This window comes from Fusarium coffeatum (genome assembly GCF_003316985.1).
Source record: "Fusarium coffeatum strain FIESC_28 chromosome Unknown BRIP53273_contig_67, whole genome shotgun sequence".
Taxonomy (NCBI): Eukaryota; Fungi; Ascomycota; class Sordariomycetes; order Hypocreales; family Nectriaceae; genus Fusarium; species Fusarium coffeatum.
Genome location: NW_022157863.1, coordinates 131,724 through 152,665, shown reverse-complemented (window position 1 = coordinate 152,665; position 20,942 = coordinate 131,724). Strand labels below are relative to the sequence as shown.

The 20,942-nt window shown below is 48.2% G+C and overlaps 6 protein-coding genes across 6 annotated transcripts; 2 read left to right on the top strand and 4 right to left on the bottom strand.

Annotated features, from left to right (window-relative positions):
* Positions 1–37: 37 nt before the first annotated feature.
* Positions 38–3,506, bottom strand: FIESC28_03156 (uncharacterized protein; the record flags this gene model as incomplete). Its single annotated transcript, XM_031157305.1, has 6 exons — positions 38–107; positions 155–372; positions 421–800; positions 845–1,073; positions 1,121–2,353; positions 2,418–3,506. The coding sequence occupies 6 exons, from the start codon at positions 3,504–3,506 to the stop codon at positions 38–40; spliced, it is 3,219 nt and encodes a 1,072-aa protein (XP_031018634.1).
* A 1,003-nt stretch (positions 3,507–4,509) lies between these two features.
* FIESC28_03155 (uncharacterized protein) lies at positions 4,510–4,970 on the top strand (the record flags this gene model as incomplete). Its single annotated transcript, XM_031157304.1, has 2 exons — positions 4,510–4,769; positions 4,880–4,970. The coding sequence occupies 2 exons, from the start codon at positions 4,510–4,512 to the stop codon at positions 4,968–4,970; spliced, it is 351 nt and encodes a 116-aa protein (XP_031018633.1).
* A 271-nt stretch (positions 4,971–5,241) lies between these two features.
* Positions 5,242–6,518, bottom strand: FIESC28_03154 (uncharacterized protein; the record flags this gene model as incomplete). Its single annotated transcript, XM_031157303.1, has 2 exons — positions 5,242–6,251; positions 6,305–6,518. The coding sequence occupies 2 exons, from the start codon at positions 6,516–6,518 to the stop codon at positions 5,242–5,244; spliced, it is 1,224 nt and encodes a 407-aa protein (XP_031018632.1).
* An 802-nt stretch (positions 6,519–7,320) lies between these two features.
* On the top strand, positions 7,321–10,219 carry FIESC28_03153 (uncharacterized protein; the record flags this gene model as incomplete). Its single annotated transcript, XM_031157302.1, has 3 exons — positions 7,321–7,905; positions 7,973–8,810; positions 8,859–10,219. 3 exons carry the CDS (start codon positions 7,321–7,323, stop codon positions 10,217–10,219), a joined length of 2,784 nt encoding a protein of 927 aa, XP_031018631.1.
* Positions 10,220–11,043: 824 nt separating this feature from the next.
* On the bottom strand, positions 11,044–12,594 carry FIESC28_03152 (uncharacterized protein; the record flags this gene model as incomplete). The annotated part of the gene is made up of 2 exons (XM_031157301.1): positions 11,044–12,275; positions 12,354–12,594. The coding sequence occupies 2 exons, from the start codon at positions 12,592–12,594 to the stop codon at positions 11,044–11,046; spliced, it is 1,473 nt and encodes a 490-aa protein (XP_031018630.1).
* Positions 12,595–14,880: 2,286 nt separating this feature from the next.
* FIESC28_03151 (uncharacterized protein) lies at positions 14,881–19,041 on the bottom strand (the record flags this gene model as incomplete). The annotated part of the gene is made up of 3 exons (XM_031157300.1): positions 14,881–15,574; positions 15,627–18,917; positions 19,001–19,041. The coding sequence occupies 3 exons, from the start codon at positions 19,039–19,041 to the stop codon at positions 14,881–14,883; spliced, it is 4,026 nt and encodes a 1,341-aa protein (XP_031018629.1).
* Between the last annotated feature and the right edge of the window lie 1,901 nt (positions 19,042–20,942).

The window sequence follows — 20,942 nt, the reverse complement described above, 5'->3', positions numbered from 1 at the left end:
TATAGCATTGCATGAATAGGATAAGAGTAAGACAGGATCAATTAAGCCGCCCAGAAGATGCATCTTCATCTTCATCATAGTAATTCAGGTGCTTTTTGCCCTCGAACCTGTTTCTTGTTAGTAGTGACCTCGACTTTATGGGAATTTAACTTACCGTTTCTCCCCTACTATTAACTTTGTAAACTGTTCCAGTTCTTCCAATTGTGCAACGCAGCCTGTTAGACTCTCGTTGTATGAATAGCTATATATATCACTCCATGTCTTTTGCCTCTCGAGTTCGGGCAATTCAGCGTTCTCTTCCATTTCTCTGACAACCTCTGCAGTCTTGTGAAGGAGTTTCTTTCTCGCTGCGGCGGCGCTGGGAAGATAGCGCTGAGATTTTCGTTAGCAGTGTTACCAACAGTGTGCTCGACTACTTACAGGAACCTTCCTTTGGTCTTTCAAAGCACCAGCGAGTGTGTACAAGTTGCTGAGAATGGAGGCAACCGCATCTCGCCTGTAACTCAGAAGCTTTTCTGCAGCGATAGGGTTATCGCGGATGTAATCTGGGTTATAGAACAGAGCAGACTGCCGGACGGCAATGAGATATTCAAAGAAACGCTCGCAGGAAGCGGCCAGACATGAGTAAGGAACAGGGTCGAAGGGCCCACGAAGGCGAATTTCGTGGCGTGTCATGACGAGGAGCTGTCGAATTCTAACAAACCCTTCTCGCATTCGACTCTCAAGCATCTCAGATCGTCTTATGTCTTCAGGGGTTGGGTTCTTTCCCTCGTCAAAGTAGACATAATTTGCAACGACATCTTGACGGTCAGCGGAGTCGGGTGATGAACTGGACTAAACTTACTTCGGTACATTATACTCATGAAGAACAGCATCGATGATAGTGCCCCTCGAAGTTCGTGCCGAGCGACAAAGGGCCAGAGCACCCAGTTCACAACTATTGGTGCTATAGTCCCTACTAAGAAGGCGATGCCCTTATGAACTCCTAACAGTGTTACGGATGCTTCAGCCGAATTGTTCCGCAAGCTAAGCGATATAACTGTAAACGAAAGACATCCAACGAGACCAGAACGCTGGTAACATGATTAGCAGAGTTCCTCAACTGTGGTTATCAACATACCGGATGTTTGCTTTGAGTAAAGCGATACATCATTGGAATCATGAAGACGGCAGCGAATACGGCCAATACATATGGGTTCTCACGACTGGCGGCGTGAGCTGCACCGCTCCATAAAGCGCCCAAAATAGCCGCAAAAGCACGAGTAAAGAAATCCTGGATGTTGCCGCCAACACGGGGATGCATCATAATCCAGCCCACACAAGCAGCCCACCAAGCTTCATAAGTGTTCCACCACGTTGTCTCGGTGCCCAACCATCCCGGAAGAGCTAGAACTGAAGTCAGGAGGGCGACCTTCAGTGCATATTTGCTCTCGATGTCCTGTAAACGGTGAAGGACCATGTAGATTCTGTAACGTAGCTTCTTCTTGCCAGGTATGTCAAAGACATTATCATAGTTGTTCCATTCAAGCAGTGAGCGGAAGTTTGTGTCGTGTTGGTCCCCCTCGTGCAAATTCGTCAAGGTGATAAGTTTCCTAATCTCTTTAAACGTTGACTTGTACATACCAGCTGTAACTCCGCCACGATCGTGCCTAACCTGGGCGTTTGTTCTGTATAAAGCTTTGGCAGGAGGATAAGTTGGAAGGTTGAGACGGATACGGCTGGAGTGAGACTGCATATTATGAATATGAGTCATGAGATGAACGACAGTTGCTGCCGCCTCTCGGGTATGTCTCGCGAAGACAAAAAGCTCCACGGCCTGCCCGTGTTCTGCATATGTATCAGGTCTATCCTTGGATGTTAGAAGCCGCTTTTCTGCCGCGTCAAAGGCTTCAAGGGCGTCTTTCATGCGCAGTTGGATGGGGACAATGTCTGAAGAGACATCTTTAGGAGGGCCGATTTGTTTGCGCCAGCCAGTTAGGTCCATTAGCGTAGCATGGCATCTACTTACAGCCTCTGCCATGCAAGCAATAACCTCCTTGGTAGGGCCTGAAAGGGCCTGAGCCACTTTACGTCCAGACTCTTCGTAAGGTGATTTGCCCCCTGAGCTATCTGCAATGGTAATCTCTAGAGGGCTGTCCCATTCCTCGAAGAGATCCGTATCCGTTTTCATAGAGAAAAGAGCTCGAACGACACCCTGGACGGCATTACGCAACTCTCGAACATCCATAGGGCGGAAACGAGTAATAGTGAGGTCAATCCTCATGTCGCGATATGCGAGAGAAATGTCCATAAAAGCTTTTGCAAGACGTCTTTTTGCTCTTATATCCCTTGGCCGAGGTATGATAAGGGATTCCTGTTGAAAGAAGATCAGCTAATGGTCATGAGAAGAAAGATAGGGGACAGTTGCGGCGCTTCACCTGTATGGTTTTGAACGATTTGTTGAAAGCAATGGCCAAGGAGTGGTTACCAGCATCCGGAAAGACAATACAATTGACGGCCAAAGAAATTGCTTGGCCCAAAGCCCAAGGTACTGCGTAGCTCTGAAGCTTCTGCCATTCTATTCCACCACTTCTCGTCTCAGCCAGCGTTGTGAAGGCGAGGGCTATGCCTGCAGCGAGAGTGGGTTGGTAAAGACGAATGAAGAATGCTCTCATGAACGCAAGACTAGCAAAAAGAACAATTGAAAACGCTGCTAGAATTCCTCCATAACCTCCTTGAGCTTCGTCAGTTGATATAGACAACAAAAGACCAACAGTACCCCAACCAAGGCCAACGGCAGTGCCGATGATGGTCAGTACCGCGCCATCTAGTTGAGAACCAAAGCTCCGATCTGAATGGTTAATGATGACAGATATTGCCATGATATAGTCATATCGACCAAGCCAGTTTTGGACTGGCTGGACAAGACATAGCACATATGCAATAAAGAAGGAGAGGAAAGACTTTATAAGTCTAATGCCAGCTCTTGTAGTTGCAATCTTGTGTGCAACTGATACCATTTCATGAAATTGCCTTGGTAGGAAATGCTTTGCTGACAAGGGATGGCTCTTATCAAATTCTTTTGGAAGAGTCGCCTTTGCGATCTCAGCAACAAGATCGGGATCTAGCGGTTTTGGCGCCAAGAACAGAGCGTCGAAGAAGCCATCGCGAAGCTCTTGGACACCATACGTCTCCATATTAATGCGATCATCGGAAATTATTTCATCAATCTGCATGATGCTGAAGGATGAGGAGCCTCTCCTAGAATCGAAGCTTGGCTGTGAAAGATGGGCTTGGTATTGATCATCGTCTGAGTTCTGATCTTTTTCGTTATCTATATCTTGATATCGATGTTGATATGGCCCTTGACCAGATGGACAAGGCGATATTCTTGGTTCATAATCTAATGTCTCGTCTAGCCCGCTCGGGTCTAGACTTGGGTTATCAGCCACGGATGATTCGGCAGTTCTTTGACTATCATTGGAATGGGATCCCGTGATCGGGCAAGGTCGACGGTTTTGTTCCATGGTGGTGAAGTTGATAGTTGAATTGATCTCAGTCGTTGTTCAATATCTTGGTTGAAGGAACTGTTTTGTCCAACTCATCCATTGAATACTCTCGCGAATGAATAGTTTCTGGGCCAAAGCATTTGATAAGAGTGACCTGGCGATATAGCCAGCCAGCTGAAGCTATCAATGAATGTCGTTGATATGCACGGATATGCGTCTTGACGATTCTATAAATGACTGATTTCGTCACCAGTCTTGACTATGAGATGTCACAAAGTCGCGAGTGAAGGCAGACTAGACATGAAGAGGAAAGACGAGAACGCTTCAAAATTTATGCTAGACAAGAAAATGAGTCTGAGAATGAATCAAGACATGTGAAGTGATGAAGTTGAGCGTTTGAATGATGCAGGAAGCAACTGAAGCGGATACATCCATGGATAGATGTTTTTTTGGGCACCAGCCAAGGACAAGGACGTGCATCACGACTACCAATTGCCAAGCAAAGGACGAAGTTGGTTGATTAGGTAAAGACATCAGAATGGAATATCCAGATCATTTAAGGCACATATTTTACTTTCAATAAAGTCCTTTATTATTTGAGGATTATCCACCTGAAGCAAAGTGGGATGTATACAGAAGTACCTTGGAGAGTTGCTGATATATTCCTCTCACCAATTGAACCCCAATCAAATTAATGCATGAAACAAGAATAACAAGTCTCTAACTCCAATGAGTAAAGACAAAACACATGATGCCAGTGACAACAATTAATCATGTTCAGCACATCATTTCTCCATTTGTCCGTTAGACTTGAGATGGCAAAAGTACAAACTAATTTAACAGGGGTGTTGTGATTCGCGTCACGTGAGCCTATCAAATCGGACTCCAGCAATTACCTAGGTGCTGTACGCATCCGTTCAGAGCAAACAAGCCAGCGTCAAGCTCAACAACGTCACCCGGCCATTGAACCTCCCTCCGCCATCCCATCGCTGAACCGATCTCCATACCTCGACGATATACCATGGCCCTCATCCGCGCTGCTGTCGCGCCCCTGCGCGCCGCACGCTGCATCCGACAACCCCTCTCCTCCAGAGGCTTCGCCGTGTCCGCCCGGCGACAAGGAGGTGGCGGCGAGCACCAATTCGATCCTCCTACCGGCTGGCTCTGGGGTGTCAAGCCTGGCGAGAAGCCTGAGCCTGAGGGTTGGGAGTGGCCTACCTATATCTTCCTCGGAAGCATTGCCGCCACCGCTGTTGCGCTCGCCTTCAAGCCCGATACTACGTGAGTGATTTGCACTCGGAGGATATATATCGCAATTGGAGAGCCGCATTCTCTTAACCGCGGAATTCTGGCCGGGATGTGATACAGGGATTGTGCTAACGGTTATACAGTGTCTCTACCTGGGCTCTCGAGGAAGCACGAAGAAGGTTAGAAGAGGAGGGTGTTCTGCCTGACCCCTCCAAGCAGGAGAAGAAGAACTAAGCGGTGGTTTTGAACATACAGAGAGGGAAAGCTGGTCAATTGTACATGTTATTTGCATTTGAAGAATGGTATTGCTAGACGTACTGGGGTATTGCCGTCCAACCGGGACTGTGACATAACCTCCGACCTTCGCTAGCATCGCTGATTGTGAGCCTTAACAAGCAATTGTGGCAAAGCAAATATCTTGATGTTTCTTTGTGAGCGTAATTATTTTGATTCCGATTTGTCTATCTATTCCCAACCGCTATATAACGCCATACACATAACCACCCTAGATAGCGAAGCTCCACTCGTGCTCCTCGTCACCATATTGGATAGCTTCGATCCACTCCTTCATCTTGAGAGCAATCTCACCGGACTCCTCGACCTCGGAAAGACCGCAGTCGACGAGCTTGCCTCTCCATGAGATGGATCGGACAGGGCTGACAATGGCAGCAGTTCCGGTACCGAAAGCCTCAAGCAGACGGCCCTCTTCGGCAGCCTCAGCAAGCTCCTTCATGGTGTACTTGCGCTCGTCAACCTTCCAGCCCTCAGGGACAAGGCGCTCGCGAGCAAGAGCCAGGACAGAGTCACGAGTGACACCCTCAAGGATGGTACCATCGAGGGGAGCGGTAATGAGCTCCTTCTGGCCAGTCTCCTTGTTCTTAAGAGCGACGAACATGTTCATGGTGCCGACCTCAGTGACGTACTCCTCCTCACCAAAGAGCCAAAGGTTCTGCTGGAAACCGCGGCTGGCAGCCTGGAGCTGAGGAACAATGCAAGGCGCATAGTTGGCACCCAGCTTCTTGTCACCAACACCACCGGGCCAGGCACGGACAGCGTAGTCAGTGGCCTCGAGAGAAACAGCCTTGAAGCCTGTGGGGTAGTAAGGACCGACAGGCGAGGCAATGCAGTAGAGAAGAGCAGATCCGGGAGGACCAACGCCGAGTGTCTTCTGAGTTCCAATCATGGTAGGGCGCAGGTAGAGGGAGTATCCTCGCTGGTCAGGGATGAAGCGAGAGTCAAGGTTGGCGAGCGTGGAGACGAGCTTGGTGAAATCATGAGGCTCAAAAGTAGGAAGCGCAATACGGGCGGCTGATTTGTTGAGTCGGGCCATGTTCATATCGGGTCGGAAGAGTCGCACTTTGCCGTTCTTGTCCTTGTAGGCCTTCATACCCTCAAAACACTCGAAGGCGTAGTGAAAGACACATGTCGCAGGGTCGAGAGACAGGTTCTGGTATGGTGTGATCTTGGGCTCCAGCCATCCTTCGTCTTGATTCCATTCGATCGCAAGCATGTGGTCTGGCAAAGTTTTAGCAAGTGTAGCGGGCGCACTTCGGAGGGGTCAAATTTACCTGTGAACTCTCTTCCAAACACCAGGTCCTCGTTCTTGCTGAGTCCCTTGGGCTTCCCCGTTCTCTCAATGGTGAGTTTTGTAGCATCAAGGCCCAGAGGCTTCGCGGCAGAGGCTGCCTCAGCCTTAATGCTGAAGCGTTGCGCTTGGCATAACGGTCTGAAGCTCGAAATGCGAGCGCTCCGTAGAGCGGAGCGAACAAGCATAGGTCTCATCATCGATGCGCTTTTGAGAGTCAATTGGCTGTGGAAATAAACAAGGGAAGCAGACAAAGGTTCAAAAAGACAAAGGTTTTATGATGAAAGTGCGATAATCTAACTTAGGGGCTTCAGGCGAGGTGGGATATCAACTTAAGTACTAGCAGCATTTGTCTATGATCGGAGTTGTATCGGAGCTCGATGATGCCAGTATATTTGAAATTGACCGACTTAACAGGTTCGCTGCAAAGTGAGCCCGAGGTACTTTGCAGGGACAGCCGTTTCCAGGCGTTGTCAGCCGTCTCGGGCCGTATATGAGTCGTCCTTGAAAGTCACATAAAGTTCCGTGAACGCAGCTATAAACGCCCTAACAGTTTAGCGACAACAGGGGACTTGGTGGGGGCTGAGCTGATGGACGGGCTAGAAGCCCAGGGCCCGGGCAGCTTGCAGTATGCACAGCAGACAGCTAAGTGCCCGCTTAGAAGTTCCACGGAGGCTAGGCCCAAGCGTTATCAGCTTATCGTGGGGAAAGTGCCAGAGCTAAGGCAAGGCCAGAACCAGGGCAAGGTAAGAAAGAGGTAAGGATACATTTGTCAACTTTAGAGTACCCCTACGCTTATGGGGAATGCGCATCGCGACCAACGTCATTCCCATTCCTCTTACAGCTTAAGCGACGATCAATCAGTCTTCTATCGTTCATCTCTACACACGCTACTCTTTTCATTGCGACTCTGAAGCTTGCGGCGGCCACGAATAGCTCTCCCTCTCCCCTTTCAACCCGACCCGATATTCGCGACCCAATTCATGGAGAGCTGCCACCATGTTCTCCTCGGCCTTTAAGTCCATCTCTGCCACCAACATCACCGGCAACTACTCCATCTCCTCCGCACCGACTTCGACGGCTGGCCCCTGGAAGATCTACGATGCGAAGAAGAAATCAACTGGAAAACCCTACAGCGTCTTTGTCTTTGACAGGAAGTCATTGGACAGCCATGGCAACTCGTTGGGCCGTTCCGGCGCGGCCTCGTTCAAGAAGACGGTCGAGGAGGTTGTCGAGCGATTGAAGAAAGAGGCATCGAGTCTTGCGAAGCTACGACACCCTAGTATTCTGGAGTTGGTAGAACCTGTGGAGGAGACAAGGGGTGGAGGCTTGCAGTTCGTTACAGAATCCGTTACAGCTTCACTGTCCAGTCTGTTGCAGGAAAAGGACGAACAGGAACGCGCCGGAGGACCAGGTGGAAGGTCGAGTCGATTCGTGACCGAGGATGCGGATGGAACAAAGAGACGAAGGGAACTGGAGATTGACGAGTTGGAAATCCAAAAGGGGCTGCTTCAAGTCAGCAAGGCGCTTGAATTCTTGCATGAGAATGCCGGTATCGTACATGGCAACCTCACACCCGATTCGGTTCTCATCAACTCGAAGGCATGTGATTCTGGACATGTATCATGACAACTCAGCTAACACACTGCAGTCTGACTGGAAGATTAGTGGTCTAGCATTTGCCAGTCCTCCTGAAGGATCCGATAAACCGACCTCTATCCAAGGGATTAACTTATACGAAGTTCTGAACATGGATCCCCGATTACCAAAGACGGTTCAGCTCAACCTCGATTTCACATCGCCTGACTTTGTAGTCGACAACAACCTCAACCCCTCCGCTGATATGTTCTCTCTTGGACTCATGTCAGTTGCTCTGTACAACTCACCTCACAAGTCTCCTTTAGAAAGCCACGGCAGTTTATCTACATACAAGCGATTGTTTTCGAGTTCTTCCAACGTTCCTTCTGCCAGCAACAACTACCTTTCCTCACGCCCCCTCCCCAGGGAACTTGCCCATGATGTTCTGCCTAGATTGATCACAAGGCGACCTGCTCAGCGAATGACGGCGCGCGAGTTTCAGCAAAGCGAGTATTTCGATAATGTTTTGGTGTCGACAATTCGATTCCTTGATTCGTTCCCTGCCAAGACTGCAAATGAGAAGGCTTCCTTCATGCGAGGTCTCAACAAGGTGTTGCCGTCGTTCCCCAAGTCGGTAATGGAGAAGAAGATTCTACCGGCGTTGATCGAAGAGCTGAAGGATCGGGACCTCTTATCACTCATCCTTCAAAATGTTTTCAAAATCCTCGACCTACTCCCATCAGCTAAGAGGGCTTTCAGTGAGAAGGTTCGACCATCTCTAAGGGAAATCTTTGTTGTCAATGCCAAGCAAACACAAGAGAAAGATCCCGCTAGAGACGCTGGTCTCATGGTTGTTCTGGAGCACATCTCCTCTGTATCAAGCAATTGCTCTGGAAAAGAGTTCAAAGATGGTAAGTTTTCTCCGGTAAACATATCGACTTGATACTAATTTCTGTCAGATATGCTCCCCGTCATATTGGCAGCGATTGAATGCCCAACGCACTCGATCGTCGATGCTGCTCTTCGTAGCTTGCCAGTCGTGCTACCGGTGCTCGACTTTAGCACTATTAAGAACGAGCTTTTCCCAGTGATCGCAGCTGTCTTCAGTAAAACAAACAGTCTTGCGATCAAAGTCCGCGGTCTACGAGCATTCGTGATACTTTGTGGCGGAACCAACGACAATGGCGAAGACGATGGACTCAACGGCCTGGAGAACAAGAAGACATCTTCATCAAGTGCCTTGGACAAATATACCATGCAGGAAAAGATCGTGCCACTGATCAGGGTCATCAAGACAAAGGAACCTGCTGTCATGATGGCAGCCTTGAGTGTTATGAAGGTTGTGGGTTCGGTCGCTGACGCAGACTTCGTGGCGATGGAAATCCTCCCCATCCTCTGGAGCATGAGTTTAGGTCCACTTCTCAATCTGAAGCAGTTCCAAAGCTTCATGGATCTTATCAAGAGTTTGTCGCGAAGGGTTGAAGATGAGCAAACAAGAAAACTGCAAGAACTTGGTGGTGGCTCTAGCAGCACGGCTGCACCAGCCGAGGATTTCATGGCCTTTGGCGGAGTCACTGGCACTACTTTTGACCAGAGTAATGGAGCTACGGAAGACGACTTTGAGAGCCTTGTCAAGGGTCGTATGGCCAGCCCCAGGTCGAGTACGGCAACTCCCAGCTGGGATGACCCAGCGAAATCGAAATCGAGCACGCCAGCGCCTACGTTCTCGTGGTCTACACCTCCCCCTCCTGCGACCAACACTATACCAAAGCTCGCACCCCAAAAGACACCGTCTTTCAGAACTGTGACACCAGATCTCGGTCGGTTTGAGGCTCTCGCTCCATCAACTACGCAGTTCAGTCAACCACTGCAGCCCACACCGAGCCAGCCTTTCCAAGCACCACCGCAATCACAGCCAATGCAGTCAATGCAATCGATGCAGTCAATGCAGCCTATGGCGGCGCAGACACCCCTGTCTACGTCAAATTCCGGAACTTCTATCAACTGGTCTGCTGCTACTCAAGCTACGTCGAACCCGTGGGGAAGCTCTTCTGGGTTCGGAGGCAGCGCATCTACTGGCAATCTTAACTCTTCTATGGCAGGCATGTCCATGAACTCGGGTTCGCGCCAATCATCCTTTACACTTCCTCCTCCGCCAGGCAACACATCTACTCCTCCTGCATCTTCGTTCACAATGCCCCCGCCGACGAATAATTGGGGTAGTATGAGTTCCACTTCCATGGGCAACTCAATGTCGAACACATCGCAGAACAGCACCGGGCAAAAGTCTGGATTAGATAAATATGAGAGTCTGATTTAAATTTGGGGTTTTTGGATGGGAACTTGGTCGTTAAAGCGTTGGTATACACGGCTGGCATAGAATTTTTGGTTTGAATACGGATACAGTTGGTCTAGCTCGTGGATATCATGAGTATCGAAGCGTAGTTAGCGTAGTGAAAAAGACAAAAGTCGATCAGCAACTTTGACTTGTTTATATCATAGGATAGACACCTAGCAATTGTTATTGTTTGTTATATTCGAGTTGTCTTGTACTGCATGCTGAATCAGGATGGTCTGTCGACAGAAGTGACTGTCAGGTACATTAACTTCATTGTTCATTCTGTAACTCGACTGTCTGTTCTAACAAAACATTTGTCCTTCTGTCTAAGTTGAACCGAACCACACATCATATCATTTTCGACGCCCTACTTTTCCGTCCTCACGCCACAATCTCGGTTCGGTTGCCAGCGAATCTTGAAGCCCCGCTCCAGGAGGTACTCTGTATTGAATCATGATTTCTCTTTTGTGTATGTGGGGGTGGTAAAGCACATCCGTAAAGTCGTGAGGGTCTAATTAATGGGAAAACAACAAAATAAAGAAAGACAACAATTTTGTGGTAAGAACTTTGACAAACATTGCCGCGTTAAACACCTTTTTACTCCATCCGTATCCATCTTTCCCTTCCATTCCATTCCATTTTTTTAGTTGGCATATCATTTCCTCCAGACGCCTTGCCATCCGCTTGCAGCAGAAGAAAAGCAATAGCAAATATGTAGAACAAGCAAAAAATGAAAAGAAAGTACTTGCATGCCAGTCGCCCGTAATGTATCAGAAACTCCCAGTCCAAAAAAGAAGCAAAAGGTCTCATTTCTTGTTCTTCGTCTTGGTCTTCTTCTCCTCAAAGACGTGTCGACTCTTGTAGCCAGGCTCGGTACGTACTTCAACCTTTTGGTCCTTGGGAACCATTTCGTGTACCATGGGCCATCCGAGACGGCGACACAATTCAGCAACGACGACGTCACAGTCGCCCAAGAGGTCAATGTCGAAATTGATGTGGTTGACGGCCTGGCGAGACACGTAGATCTGAGGGATGTCGCCGTCTAGCCAAGACACGATCTCAGACACGGGAGTGACCTTGAGAGACGTGCCGATGACAATGACGAGATCGACCTTGTCGCGGTCATGCTCAGTCAATCGACGAGAGAACTCGTCAGGAAGAGCCTCGCCAAAGAAGGTGATGTCGGGCTTCATAACACCAGCTTCAGGAATGTCGTACTCAGATTCGTCGGAACTATCGGCATCCCATCGTCGTCGCTTCTTTTCACTACCCGCTGATCGCTTGCGCTTGGGCGGGCCAGCAGGGCGCAGAGTCTGAACGCAGCGTGGGCATCGAGGAATCTTATCGGCCTTGATCTCTGGGAAAATCTTCTCTCCTTCGCACTTGTAACCGCACTGGACACAGGTAGCAGTTCCGAAAGAACCGTGGCACTGAATGAGCTTGTCCTTGGGAACACCGGCCTTGACCTCGAGGTTGTCAATGTTCTGAGAGTAGTTTGTCAACAGCTTGCCCTTCTCGTGGAGCATAGCGATGAATTTGTGAGTTGGCGTGTATCGGTCTGTGCTCGGCAAAATGTCCTTGGCCACAGAGTAGAAAATAGTAGGATCCTGTTTGAAGACACCAATATCGAAGACCTCCTGCGGATCACTAAGGCCAAGATGCTCTAGCTTGGAGTAGAGACCAGTCCCCTTTGAACGGAAATCAGGGATGCCCAACGATGTAGAAATACCGGCACCGGTGATAAGAACAATATTCTTGCTCTTAGCAATCAAGTCAACTGCATCATCCACCGTGTTGTAACGCAAGAGCTTGGCGCGCTTGCCTAATTCGCGCGTAATGGCCAAAGACAAGAGATGGAAGTAGGCATCATCATTCTCGCCTTCGAGGAAAGCGGGAGGACGAATACCGAAAGCGCTGAGAAGCTTTCTAGCGGTATAATGACCAGCATCGACAGTGCGTTGGCAAAATACAGCAGGACCATACTCTCGGAGTTCCCGACGAAGTCTGCTAGCTTCCTCTGGTGTACACAACTTGGGGTCTTTTTTTGTTGGAGAAAGTATGTTAGCAAAAATTCAACTGAATAGACTTGGAATTAATAGTAGACAACTAAACTCACCATCAAGAGCTACCGTGTTATCACCGCTCAACTCTTCAAAAGCGTCCTCGAAGAGAGAATCCGTCTCCCATGATTCTCGAACATCGTTAACTCTCTCCTCTAGATCAGCGAGGGCAACGTTGGCGGCGGCCGTCTTAATTTCCTCTTCTGTTGGGTTATCGCCCAGAGTGTCGAGAGCATTTGGTTGAGCCTTTCTCTTGGAGATGGCGACGCTTCTCCCAGAATTCTTTTTCGGGTTCATGGTTGGATGGAATTATTTATGTATGTGGTGTGAAGACGAGAAGAGAAGAAAAGAAGAGGAAATTAAAAGGTGAGAGTTGAACTTTTTTTTGGTTGGTTATCAAAGGTTGACAGTGATAGAAGTAAGGAAGTAAAGAAGGTGAGTAAGTAATAAAAGGTGTAGAAGGTGAGGAAGAAAGCGGGTCAGGAAGAGGAATAGGACGGGAAGAGAGAGGGTGGGATCTATTATTAACCCCAGATCGAGTACCGCGTCTTTGGTTGGGTTGATTCGCTCGGGCTTGGCTTGACTTTGCTTTGCTTCTCTCTGTTCGTCTCTCTAAGCTACAGTGGTTCACTATTATTCTAGTAGATGGACAATCTCAATAATATCCAAAACTAAAGAATAGAGAAAGAAATTCGGAGACTGTTGTTGTTGTAGAGAAAGGGGACAAAAGGGTTTCAGGTTGAATAGTGGAGGTCAGAACGATGGATGATTGCTGATCGATCTACGGATACCAAAGTGGGTTGATTCGATGCGATGCTTTGTGTAATGTAAAAGAGAAGGGAAGACGGGACTCATTCAGAGAAAAGAGCCGAGGATTTCCAAGGAAAGGAAACCAATAGTGATGAGTCAAATATGAGGATGCAACCAAGAACCGAAAAGAAGATGAGAGAATCTTGTATTGCTCCTATCTCAAAGCAAGAGAAAAATAATATATCATGATCCGATCGAAACTAATAAAAGTAGTGTGATGTGATTCCATGTAAATATTATCGCGTCTCTTTTTAGTCTACTAGCTTGACCGATTCGCCAAGTAGAGTGCGAAACAAGAGGATATAGTGAGAGGAAAGAGGAAAGGGAAAAGACAGAAGAAGAAAATCTAGATTATCGATCTACTGTACGAATACACTGTTGGAATGCAATGATGGACGGTGAGCACAGGACGGCAGGGGCAAGTAGTAGTTTGTTAATTAGACTAAGAGATGAGAATAGTACATAAATACACCCACCATAGTACCTTTGCCCGCCACTACGCCCTAGGTTAAAGCTTAATGATACAATACAGCCAGGTATGATATATGACTTTCGTTGGGCAAGATAATGAATTGACTCTTATATATATCACAATTGTTTTCTTTTAGCAATTATGCTTGCCAATCTGCTTTCGTTTACAGGGGAAGTGAGTGAATAGCTGAGAATGGCCTTTAATGGTAATTCTGTCCTGCTATAATTCACAAATTGTACACAAATTGACTACATTTAGCCGATAATATGTGCCTTCTCTGACTTTGACTCTGATAAGATTTTAAAGCAAATTAATCTTGCAGATCCTAGGACTGCATGTCGAGATGCACGCAACCAGTAGGAAGACGACGTTCTGATCCATTGAGGCACAGAAAATAGCCTCATGTCATGAACAACTACCTAATAAAGCAGGCCCTCTACAGATTAAGCTTAATTGCCAGGGGCTGCAATGTCTACATAATTTGATTCGTTGGGGTGTTGGTTGTTGGCTGTGCATCTTCAACACCCATGCTGTAGGAGCCTTCTGCCCTGTTAAAAGACGGTCCATCCCTCTCACAGCATTCATTCTCTGCTTCAAGTTTCATCATCTAGAATGCCGATTCTGTTCTGCTATTCTTGCCTTGCAGTAGGTATGTGCTCTCCCACCTAGATTCACAGCGCAGATTCAGATAACTAACCATCCATCCTATTAGCTATTCACGTAGAATACTCAGGCAGGCCCAGCCATTATGGAAAGAGATGAAGACTCCAGACAAGACTACGGAGTAGTTTGGGAGGATCCTGCATTCAAGTTTATGGTGATCGGGGTTCCTATTATTTCCGTCTTCCTTTTTGGATTATGCATTTGGTGCTGCTGTAGATGTAATAGGAAAGACGAGAGGATCAGAAAAGCTCGACTTGCCGCTATGGCTATGGAAACACTCCCGCGTACAACGACGACGGATAGTCGGGATTCAAGGACACTTGTCGGCTAAAAGGTATATTTCCGATATGTACTTACTGGGTAGCCTTTTCTCTGGTCCGAACTGCTCTCTATAACAGAGGCATAAACATCTACAGATCCATGTTGGCAGCAACTGGGCGCCCGAATATATCCACAGTTAATGGACCATCTTCCTCACAGCACCTTCATGACACGGCAGCACGAGACCTGCAAAAGTTGCCTTGAATCATTCAAACACTTTCATTATTCCATGTTAACCAGTTCTATCCGTACCCAAAGTAATACTAATAAACAATACCACGCACGCGCCAAACACAAACCGAACCAGGTATCAACCCCTATTTATGCACGTCTTGGTGATCTCCATTCTCCTCTGGCCGCATTTTCGGTTGCCAGCCGGCTGCTACACCTGCTGCCACGATACCCGCCATTACTGTCGGTGCTCCGAGCGCAGAGTTGGAACGCGATCTCACAGATCGAGTTCTCGCTGAACTGGGTGTTCCGATCGGTGACCCTTCGAAGGGGTTCTCCTGCGTTGGTGTTTGTGGCGGATTAACTGAGTTGGATCGAGAATGTGAAGGACTTCTAGACCTGACCATCTCAACCGCCTCCTTGGGATGCTGGATCGCAAACTTGAGGTTGTTCAGGCGTCCTCCCTTCATGCGGCGCATAAAGTTGAGCTCGTCACGAACGTCCGCCAACGGCTCCGGATACATGCTCATCTCTTCATCAGAAATTGTGAGGCCAGGCACCTTCTTGGCTCGTTCCCTCAGAAACTCGGGGATCAAAGCCAGCATTAAATGATCAGGAATCAAGCGAATGATGACACCAACAGGAATGGAAAGGAAGCCAAGCACAAGGGCAATGGCCCAGAGAGTTCCGCTTTGCTTCTCCTTGGCGATTTGGAAAGCTGCGCCACCGACAAAGATGATAAGGACTTGTCCACCACACATAATGGCACTGATGCTGATGAAGAACCAGTTCTTGGTGAGGCCCTCAAAAATGTTGAACTTGTTGTCCAGACGGCGGTTACTATACATGTTAGTACGAATTCCCGTTGGGGGTTCATAGAGTTGAAACTTACTTCCATTGGTTGAAGATCTGCATCCAGACAAAAGTGTTGAAAACAAGTGTCTTGATCTCATCGGCCGAAGGAGTTTCGCTTGTTGGCAGAATACCCTTGGGGCCACCATAGTAAAGGAGGAATGTAATGGCAAGCTGGTACACTGATTGTCCAAGGATCATCTTCCACATGGTAACGGAAATGATGCTTGATCCCTTGGGCTCAGGCTTTCGGTCCAGCACACTGTCGTGAGGAGGATCAGTAGCAAGAGCAAGAGCAGCAAGTGTGTCCATAATGAGGTTAACCCAGAGAAGTTGCACGGCCGTCAGGACCGAAGACTCTTCATCGTTGGACACAGCAGTAACAAAGGTGAGAATAACCGCGGTGACATTGACTGTAAGCTGGAATTGCAGGAATCGCTTGACTGCATCATTGACCGCACGACCCCATTTCAAGGCCTTGACAATACTCGTGAAGTTGTCGTCCATAAGAATGATAGCTGAAGCTTCCTTCGCGACCTCGGTACCGGCGATGCCCATTGAGAAACCAACATCGGCCATCTTGAGAGCAGGCGCATCGTTGGTGCCATCACCGGTAACTGCAACAGTCTCGTTCTTGTCCTTGAGTCTCTTAACAAGGATTCGCTTGTCTTCGGGTGAGGATCGTGCCAGAACGTGCAGGCGAGGGATGATTTCCTCTTGCTGGAGCTTGGTGAGGTTTCGAAACTCAGGTCCCTCCATAACGATAGAGTTAGGTTGAACGATACCACACTCCTTAGCAATGGCTTCAGCTGTAATCTTGTTGTCACCAGTAACCATGCGAACGGTGACGCCGGCCTGCTGGCAGAGCTTCACAGCTTCCCTAACTCCCTCTCGGAGAGGATCTTGAATACCGACAACGCCAAGGAATACTGTTTCCGTGAAAATATCCTCAAAAACAACCTCCTTACCGCCATCGACATGGTTGACATTCTTGGGTGGCCAAGAGGGGAAGTCCTTGTAGCTGATGCCAATGGTTCGAAGAGACCTTTTCGCGTAGCTCTCAATGAGCTGCTTGATAGTTTCGATATTATCTTCAGACAGAGGAGCGAGAGAAGCGTCGTTGGAAGGGTCGCTGAGAATCTGTGTGCACTTGGTGAGGAGAATTTCGGAGGCACCCTTGATATAAAGGCGGACACTGCCGTCAGGGTTCTGGACAACAATACCCATGCACTTGCGGCCAGAATCGAAAGGAATAAGCTGCAAGACCTTGGCGTTCTCACGCTCCTCACTCACAGGTCCCATGCCGAGATGGTTCTTGGCAAGGATGAGCAAAGCTGTCTCAGTCTTGGAGCCAATGAAGGTCTTCTCGCCATCAACCTCACCTTCGAAAGCAGTCGAGTTGAGGGCAATAGACTTGAGGAGAATATCCTTGACCGGTTTGCTGAGCATCTTAGCAAATTCACCGACGCTAATATCACCACTTGTATCCACGGGAGTAGAGGCGCCGCTCTCGTCTCCGCGCTGTGAGCCACCAAATCGCAGACTTGTTCCGATGGTTCCAGATACCACTTGCATCTTGTTCTGGGTCAGAGTACCAGTCTTGTCGGAGCAGATTGTTGACGCATTGCCCATGACTTCGCAAGCCTTGAGGTGTCGCACCAAATTGGCATCTCGAAGCATACGAGTTGTTGCAAAAGCCAGGGCCAGTGTAACAGCAAGAGGCAGTCCTTCAGGGACAGCAACAACAATGATAGTAACGACAACAATGAAAATGTTAAGAAATTGCTGTCCTTTCTGTGCGGGTGAAATAGAGTCCGGCATCTTAGGCAAGCTAGCAAGGAATTTGATGAAGAGAACGATGAAAAGTACAAGACCAGCGGCACTTCCGAGCTTGGCAATGTAAGTGGCAATGACATTCAGCTTCGCTTGCAGAGGAGTCATCTCAGGGTCTTCGTTCAATGACATGAGAGTTTTGCCGTAAGAAGAGTAAACGCCAACGGAAGTCGCCATATAAGTTCCAACGCCTTCCATTATACGGGCTCCAGATTGGATGAAAGGGTCCATCTTCTTAAGATTATCGCCGTTCTGGATAGCGTTGTAGACGGCTTCGGCGGATTGTTTTCGAATAATGTCGGACTCTCCAGTGGCCTGCGACTCATCGCACTTGACATTGAACCCTTCAATAAGAATTCCGTCGACTGGTACAAGGTCACCAGGCTCAATGTGGATCACATCGCCGACGAGAATTTCAAAAACTGATATCTCAATCGTCTTTCCCGAGCGAATGGCCTTCACCGTACGGTCCTGTTTCTTCTTGTTCAGTTTCGTAAACTGTCGTTCCTTCTGGTAATCATTCAAGGATCCGACGATAACGACGATGGCGATGGCGACAATAATCGCAACACCTTCGACCCATTCGACCCTTGGTTCGCCATCCTTATGCTCTCCGCCAAAGGTTTGGTACAGACCCACTGCGAGACTGACGACAGCGGCAATTGACAGCAGGATCAGGACCTTGTCGTTATATGTGATCCACATAAGCTGCAAAAGACTCTTGCCCTTCTTCTCGGGTAGACGGTTGTCCTTGTACACACGGAGTCGGTCGGCATAGCTATCGCCTGATTGCGCATCGGTGTGATCATCGGGGGCGGTCTGCTTCTTAGATGTTGCGTCCTCAAATGATACATGTCCAGGCAGGCTTTTCTCTTCCAGACTCAAACCGGCCTTTCGGTTGGATCGTAAACCCTTTTCCAAACCATCAATGCCACCTAACTTATAAAAGGCAGAAAGGCTTTTGGGGTTGAACATTTTGTTGAGCTGACCAGGCGTGAAAGCGAAAGGGTTGTTTTCCACCTCGAAATCCTGCTCAGTGCCAGCGTCTGGCTTCAAGGCTGTCTCGTCGTTGATAATCTTGTTATGATCATGTTCGGAACCTTTAAGCGTCTCATGTTGCGTTGAGTTGGACGCCACAACAGTGGTATCGCCATGTGAGGAAACAGATCGTGTTCCATCATCAGAATCGACGGAGTTCTGTCGTGATCGGTGGTTCATAGGTACAGACAAGTATGCAGCACTCATGTCGCCTGATCTTGATGTTACCGGACTGGAAACATTGTGAGGACTTGTTGGTCTGCTATCCCTATTTTCGAAGTTCATAGAAGTGTTGATTTCGGGTCGCGAAGGTCGTTGCGACATGCCGGCGCTTGTTGCAGGATCAGCTGTTGCTGTCGGGCTGACTGCGTCGTCTTGTAGGTTGGAAGGATGTGATTCTTGGGGAGCGTCGGTAGAAGTATTAGAGTTGACAGCAGTGGTATCAATAGTGATGGTTGGACTAGAAAATTGATCAGCATTCAAGAGGTTGATAAAGATTTGGATCTCGGGAGGCCCCAAGGAGCCTCAGTGACAGTCACGTACGCGCGAGGCCGCATGGGCGGAGGGTCATCATGATCAGACATGTTGAGCCGGGCAGTGCCGCGATCAGCGACAGCCTAGACTTGCAGTTGTGGAAATGACGGCAAGCCGAGTTGAGGCTATGCAGCGGCGAATGTCTTAGTGGAAAGTAATGGATATTATGTTGAGTAAAAGGGAGCTTCAGTTCAAGGGCAGACTGAGCAGAGGGCGTGGAGCCAAGAGCGCATGGGCCGATGTTCTTTAAGTATAGTAGTGTAGAAGGGAGGAAGGATTGAAGTAAGAGGCAACTAGAATTAAAAAAGTAGGCAAAGACGGGCAATAGAGTTGAATTTAGACGACCAAGTCGGTCGTGAAGAAAGGCGGAGTTAGTTTAACATCGCCAACGCACCCAAGGTTCAGTTGAAGACTGAGGAGAAATGCAATCGAGAGGCAGGTGGAGGACTTGTTTTCGCCTCGAGCGAGCTTCCTTCCTTCTTGAAAGCAATTGAGGCAGTGCAAGCCAAACGAAGCTCGTGATTGGCTCTTGGTCTTCACTCTGGGGTGCAGATAGAAGAAAATACCTAACCAAACGGCATAAAAACTGGATCCGCTTAAGCCCGGGGCAGGGGCCGGACAAGCGCTAAATTGACGGATGTTCTTCTTTCTTTGGATAGAGTAGAGACGAAAGGACCGTGGAATCAGCAATAGGCGCTGAACATATCAGGTCCGTAGGTAAGATAATCTCCATGGACATATTTGGCAGGCTAGAAAGTCCCATTGTGACTTTCCATAAGGATTTACAGTATCTATACGGACAAGGTTCCTTGACTGTCTGTTTCTTAAGTGACATGCACTGTGCTTCTTGCTCTCACTGACTAGGTACTGTACTTTCTTCGATTGGACTTTGAATTCAGCATCGAGATTCGATCGATATATCAGTTTCCATATAGTTGGTACGATCACTTACATGGCCAACCCTTTTCCTCTGTCAAGTTCCATGCTGCATAGTTTGCCTCCTATCATTAGGTACACAAGCTTTACAGGCGGCCTCTCTACATCTTTACGCTTGCAAGAAGAGGCTGTGTGATGATTAGGTTAAGTTTTGACCCGATCCAGAATGTCCACGAACACTGTCAACGGCGAAAGGATGACGCATTTCAGCTTTCATTGTTCTTCCTCAACAAAGTCCAATTGAGGCAGCTCACGCTCATGCTCATGTTCATGATGTTCCCGGGTCCCCCCATGTCGCCACAGTGCAGAATTATGCGAAGATCCCGTCTTGGCGGCCTGTCTAGAAGGTCCAGAGCCAAGGCCCTAGAATCTAGCTGTTCGCTACGTTCCTAGATCAGGGTTGGATGATTTGCTCTAAATCGTCCAATACGATGACTTGGCGCCAAGCTAACAAGTTCTGTGAAACGTCTTGTATGTCGCAAAAGTAAGCAAAGAGTCATGATTGGCGATTAAACATTGTTACCATTGTTTTCTTTGATAAGCCATTGAACTGTTATATTACTTCACATTCTCGACTCGGTCAGGTTGTGCTATGCAAATCTTTGCGTGCGACATTCCTAATCTGTTGTCATTTGCATCAACCTTCCAAGCACAGACAAATGACGTCTAGATAATGCTTCGCATGTTTGTCAACTTGTTAAGCGAAATGGGCAAAAGTGATAGCTTGGACGTGCCCTGGTCCGCTTCCAACTCGAACCAAGTGCCGGTTGATAACACGCGCTGGTATGAACATTTAGCGGTCGATGTGACGACGCGTTACTATTCTTGTTAACAGTGGGTTATGTCTTGACAGTGACTCTAGTTTTGTCTTCAACCTTGCCCTTTCTGCCCGTCTAGACTGTCACTGGGTTTTCACATTTAGTCATTCATCTCTTCCCCAGTTAAGTTTCTCACCAAAGGCGAATCCTTCCGGACCTGAAAGACATATACGGAGGGATAGACCCGCAACTTAGTC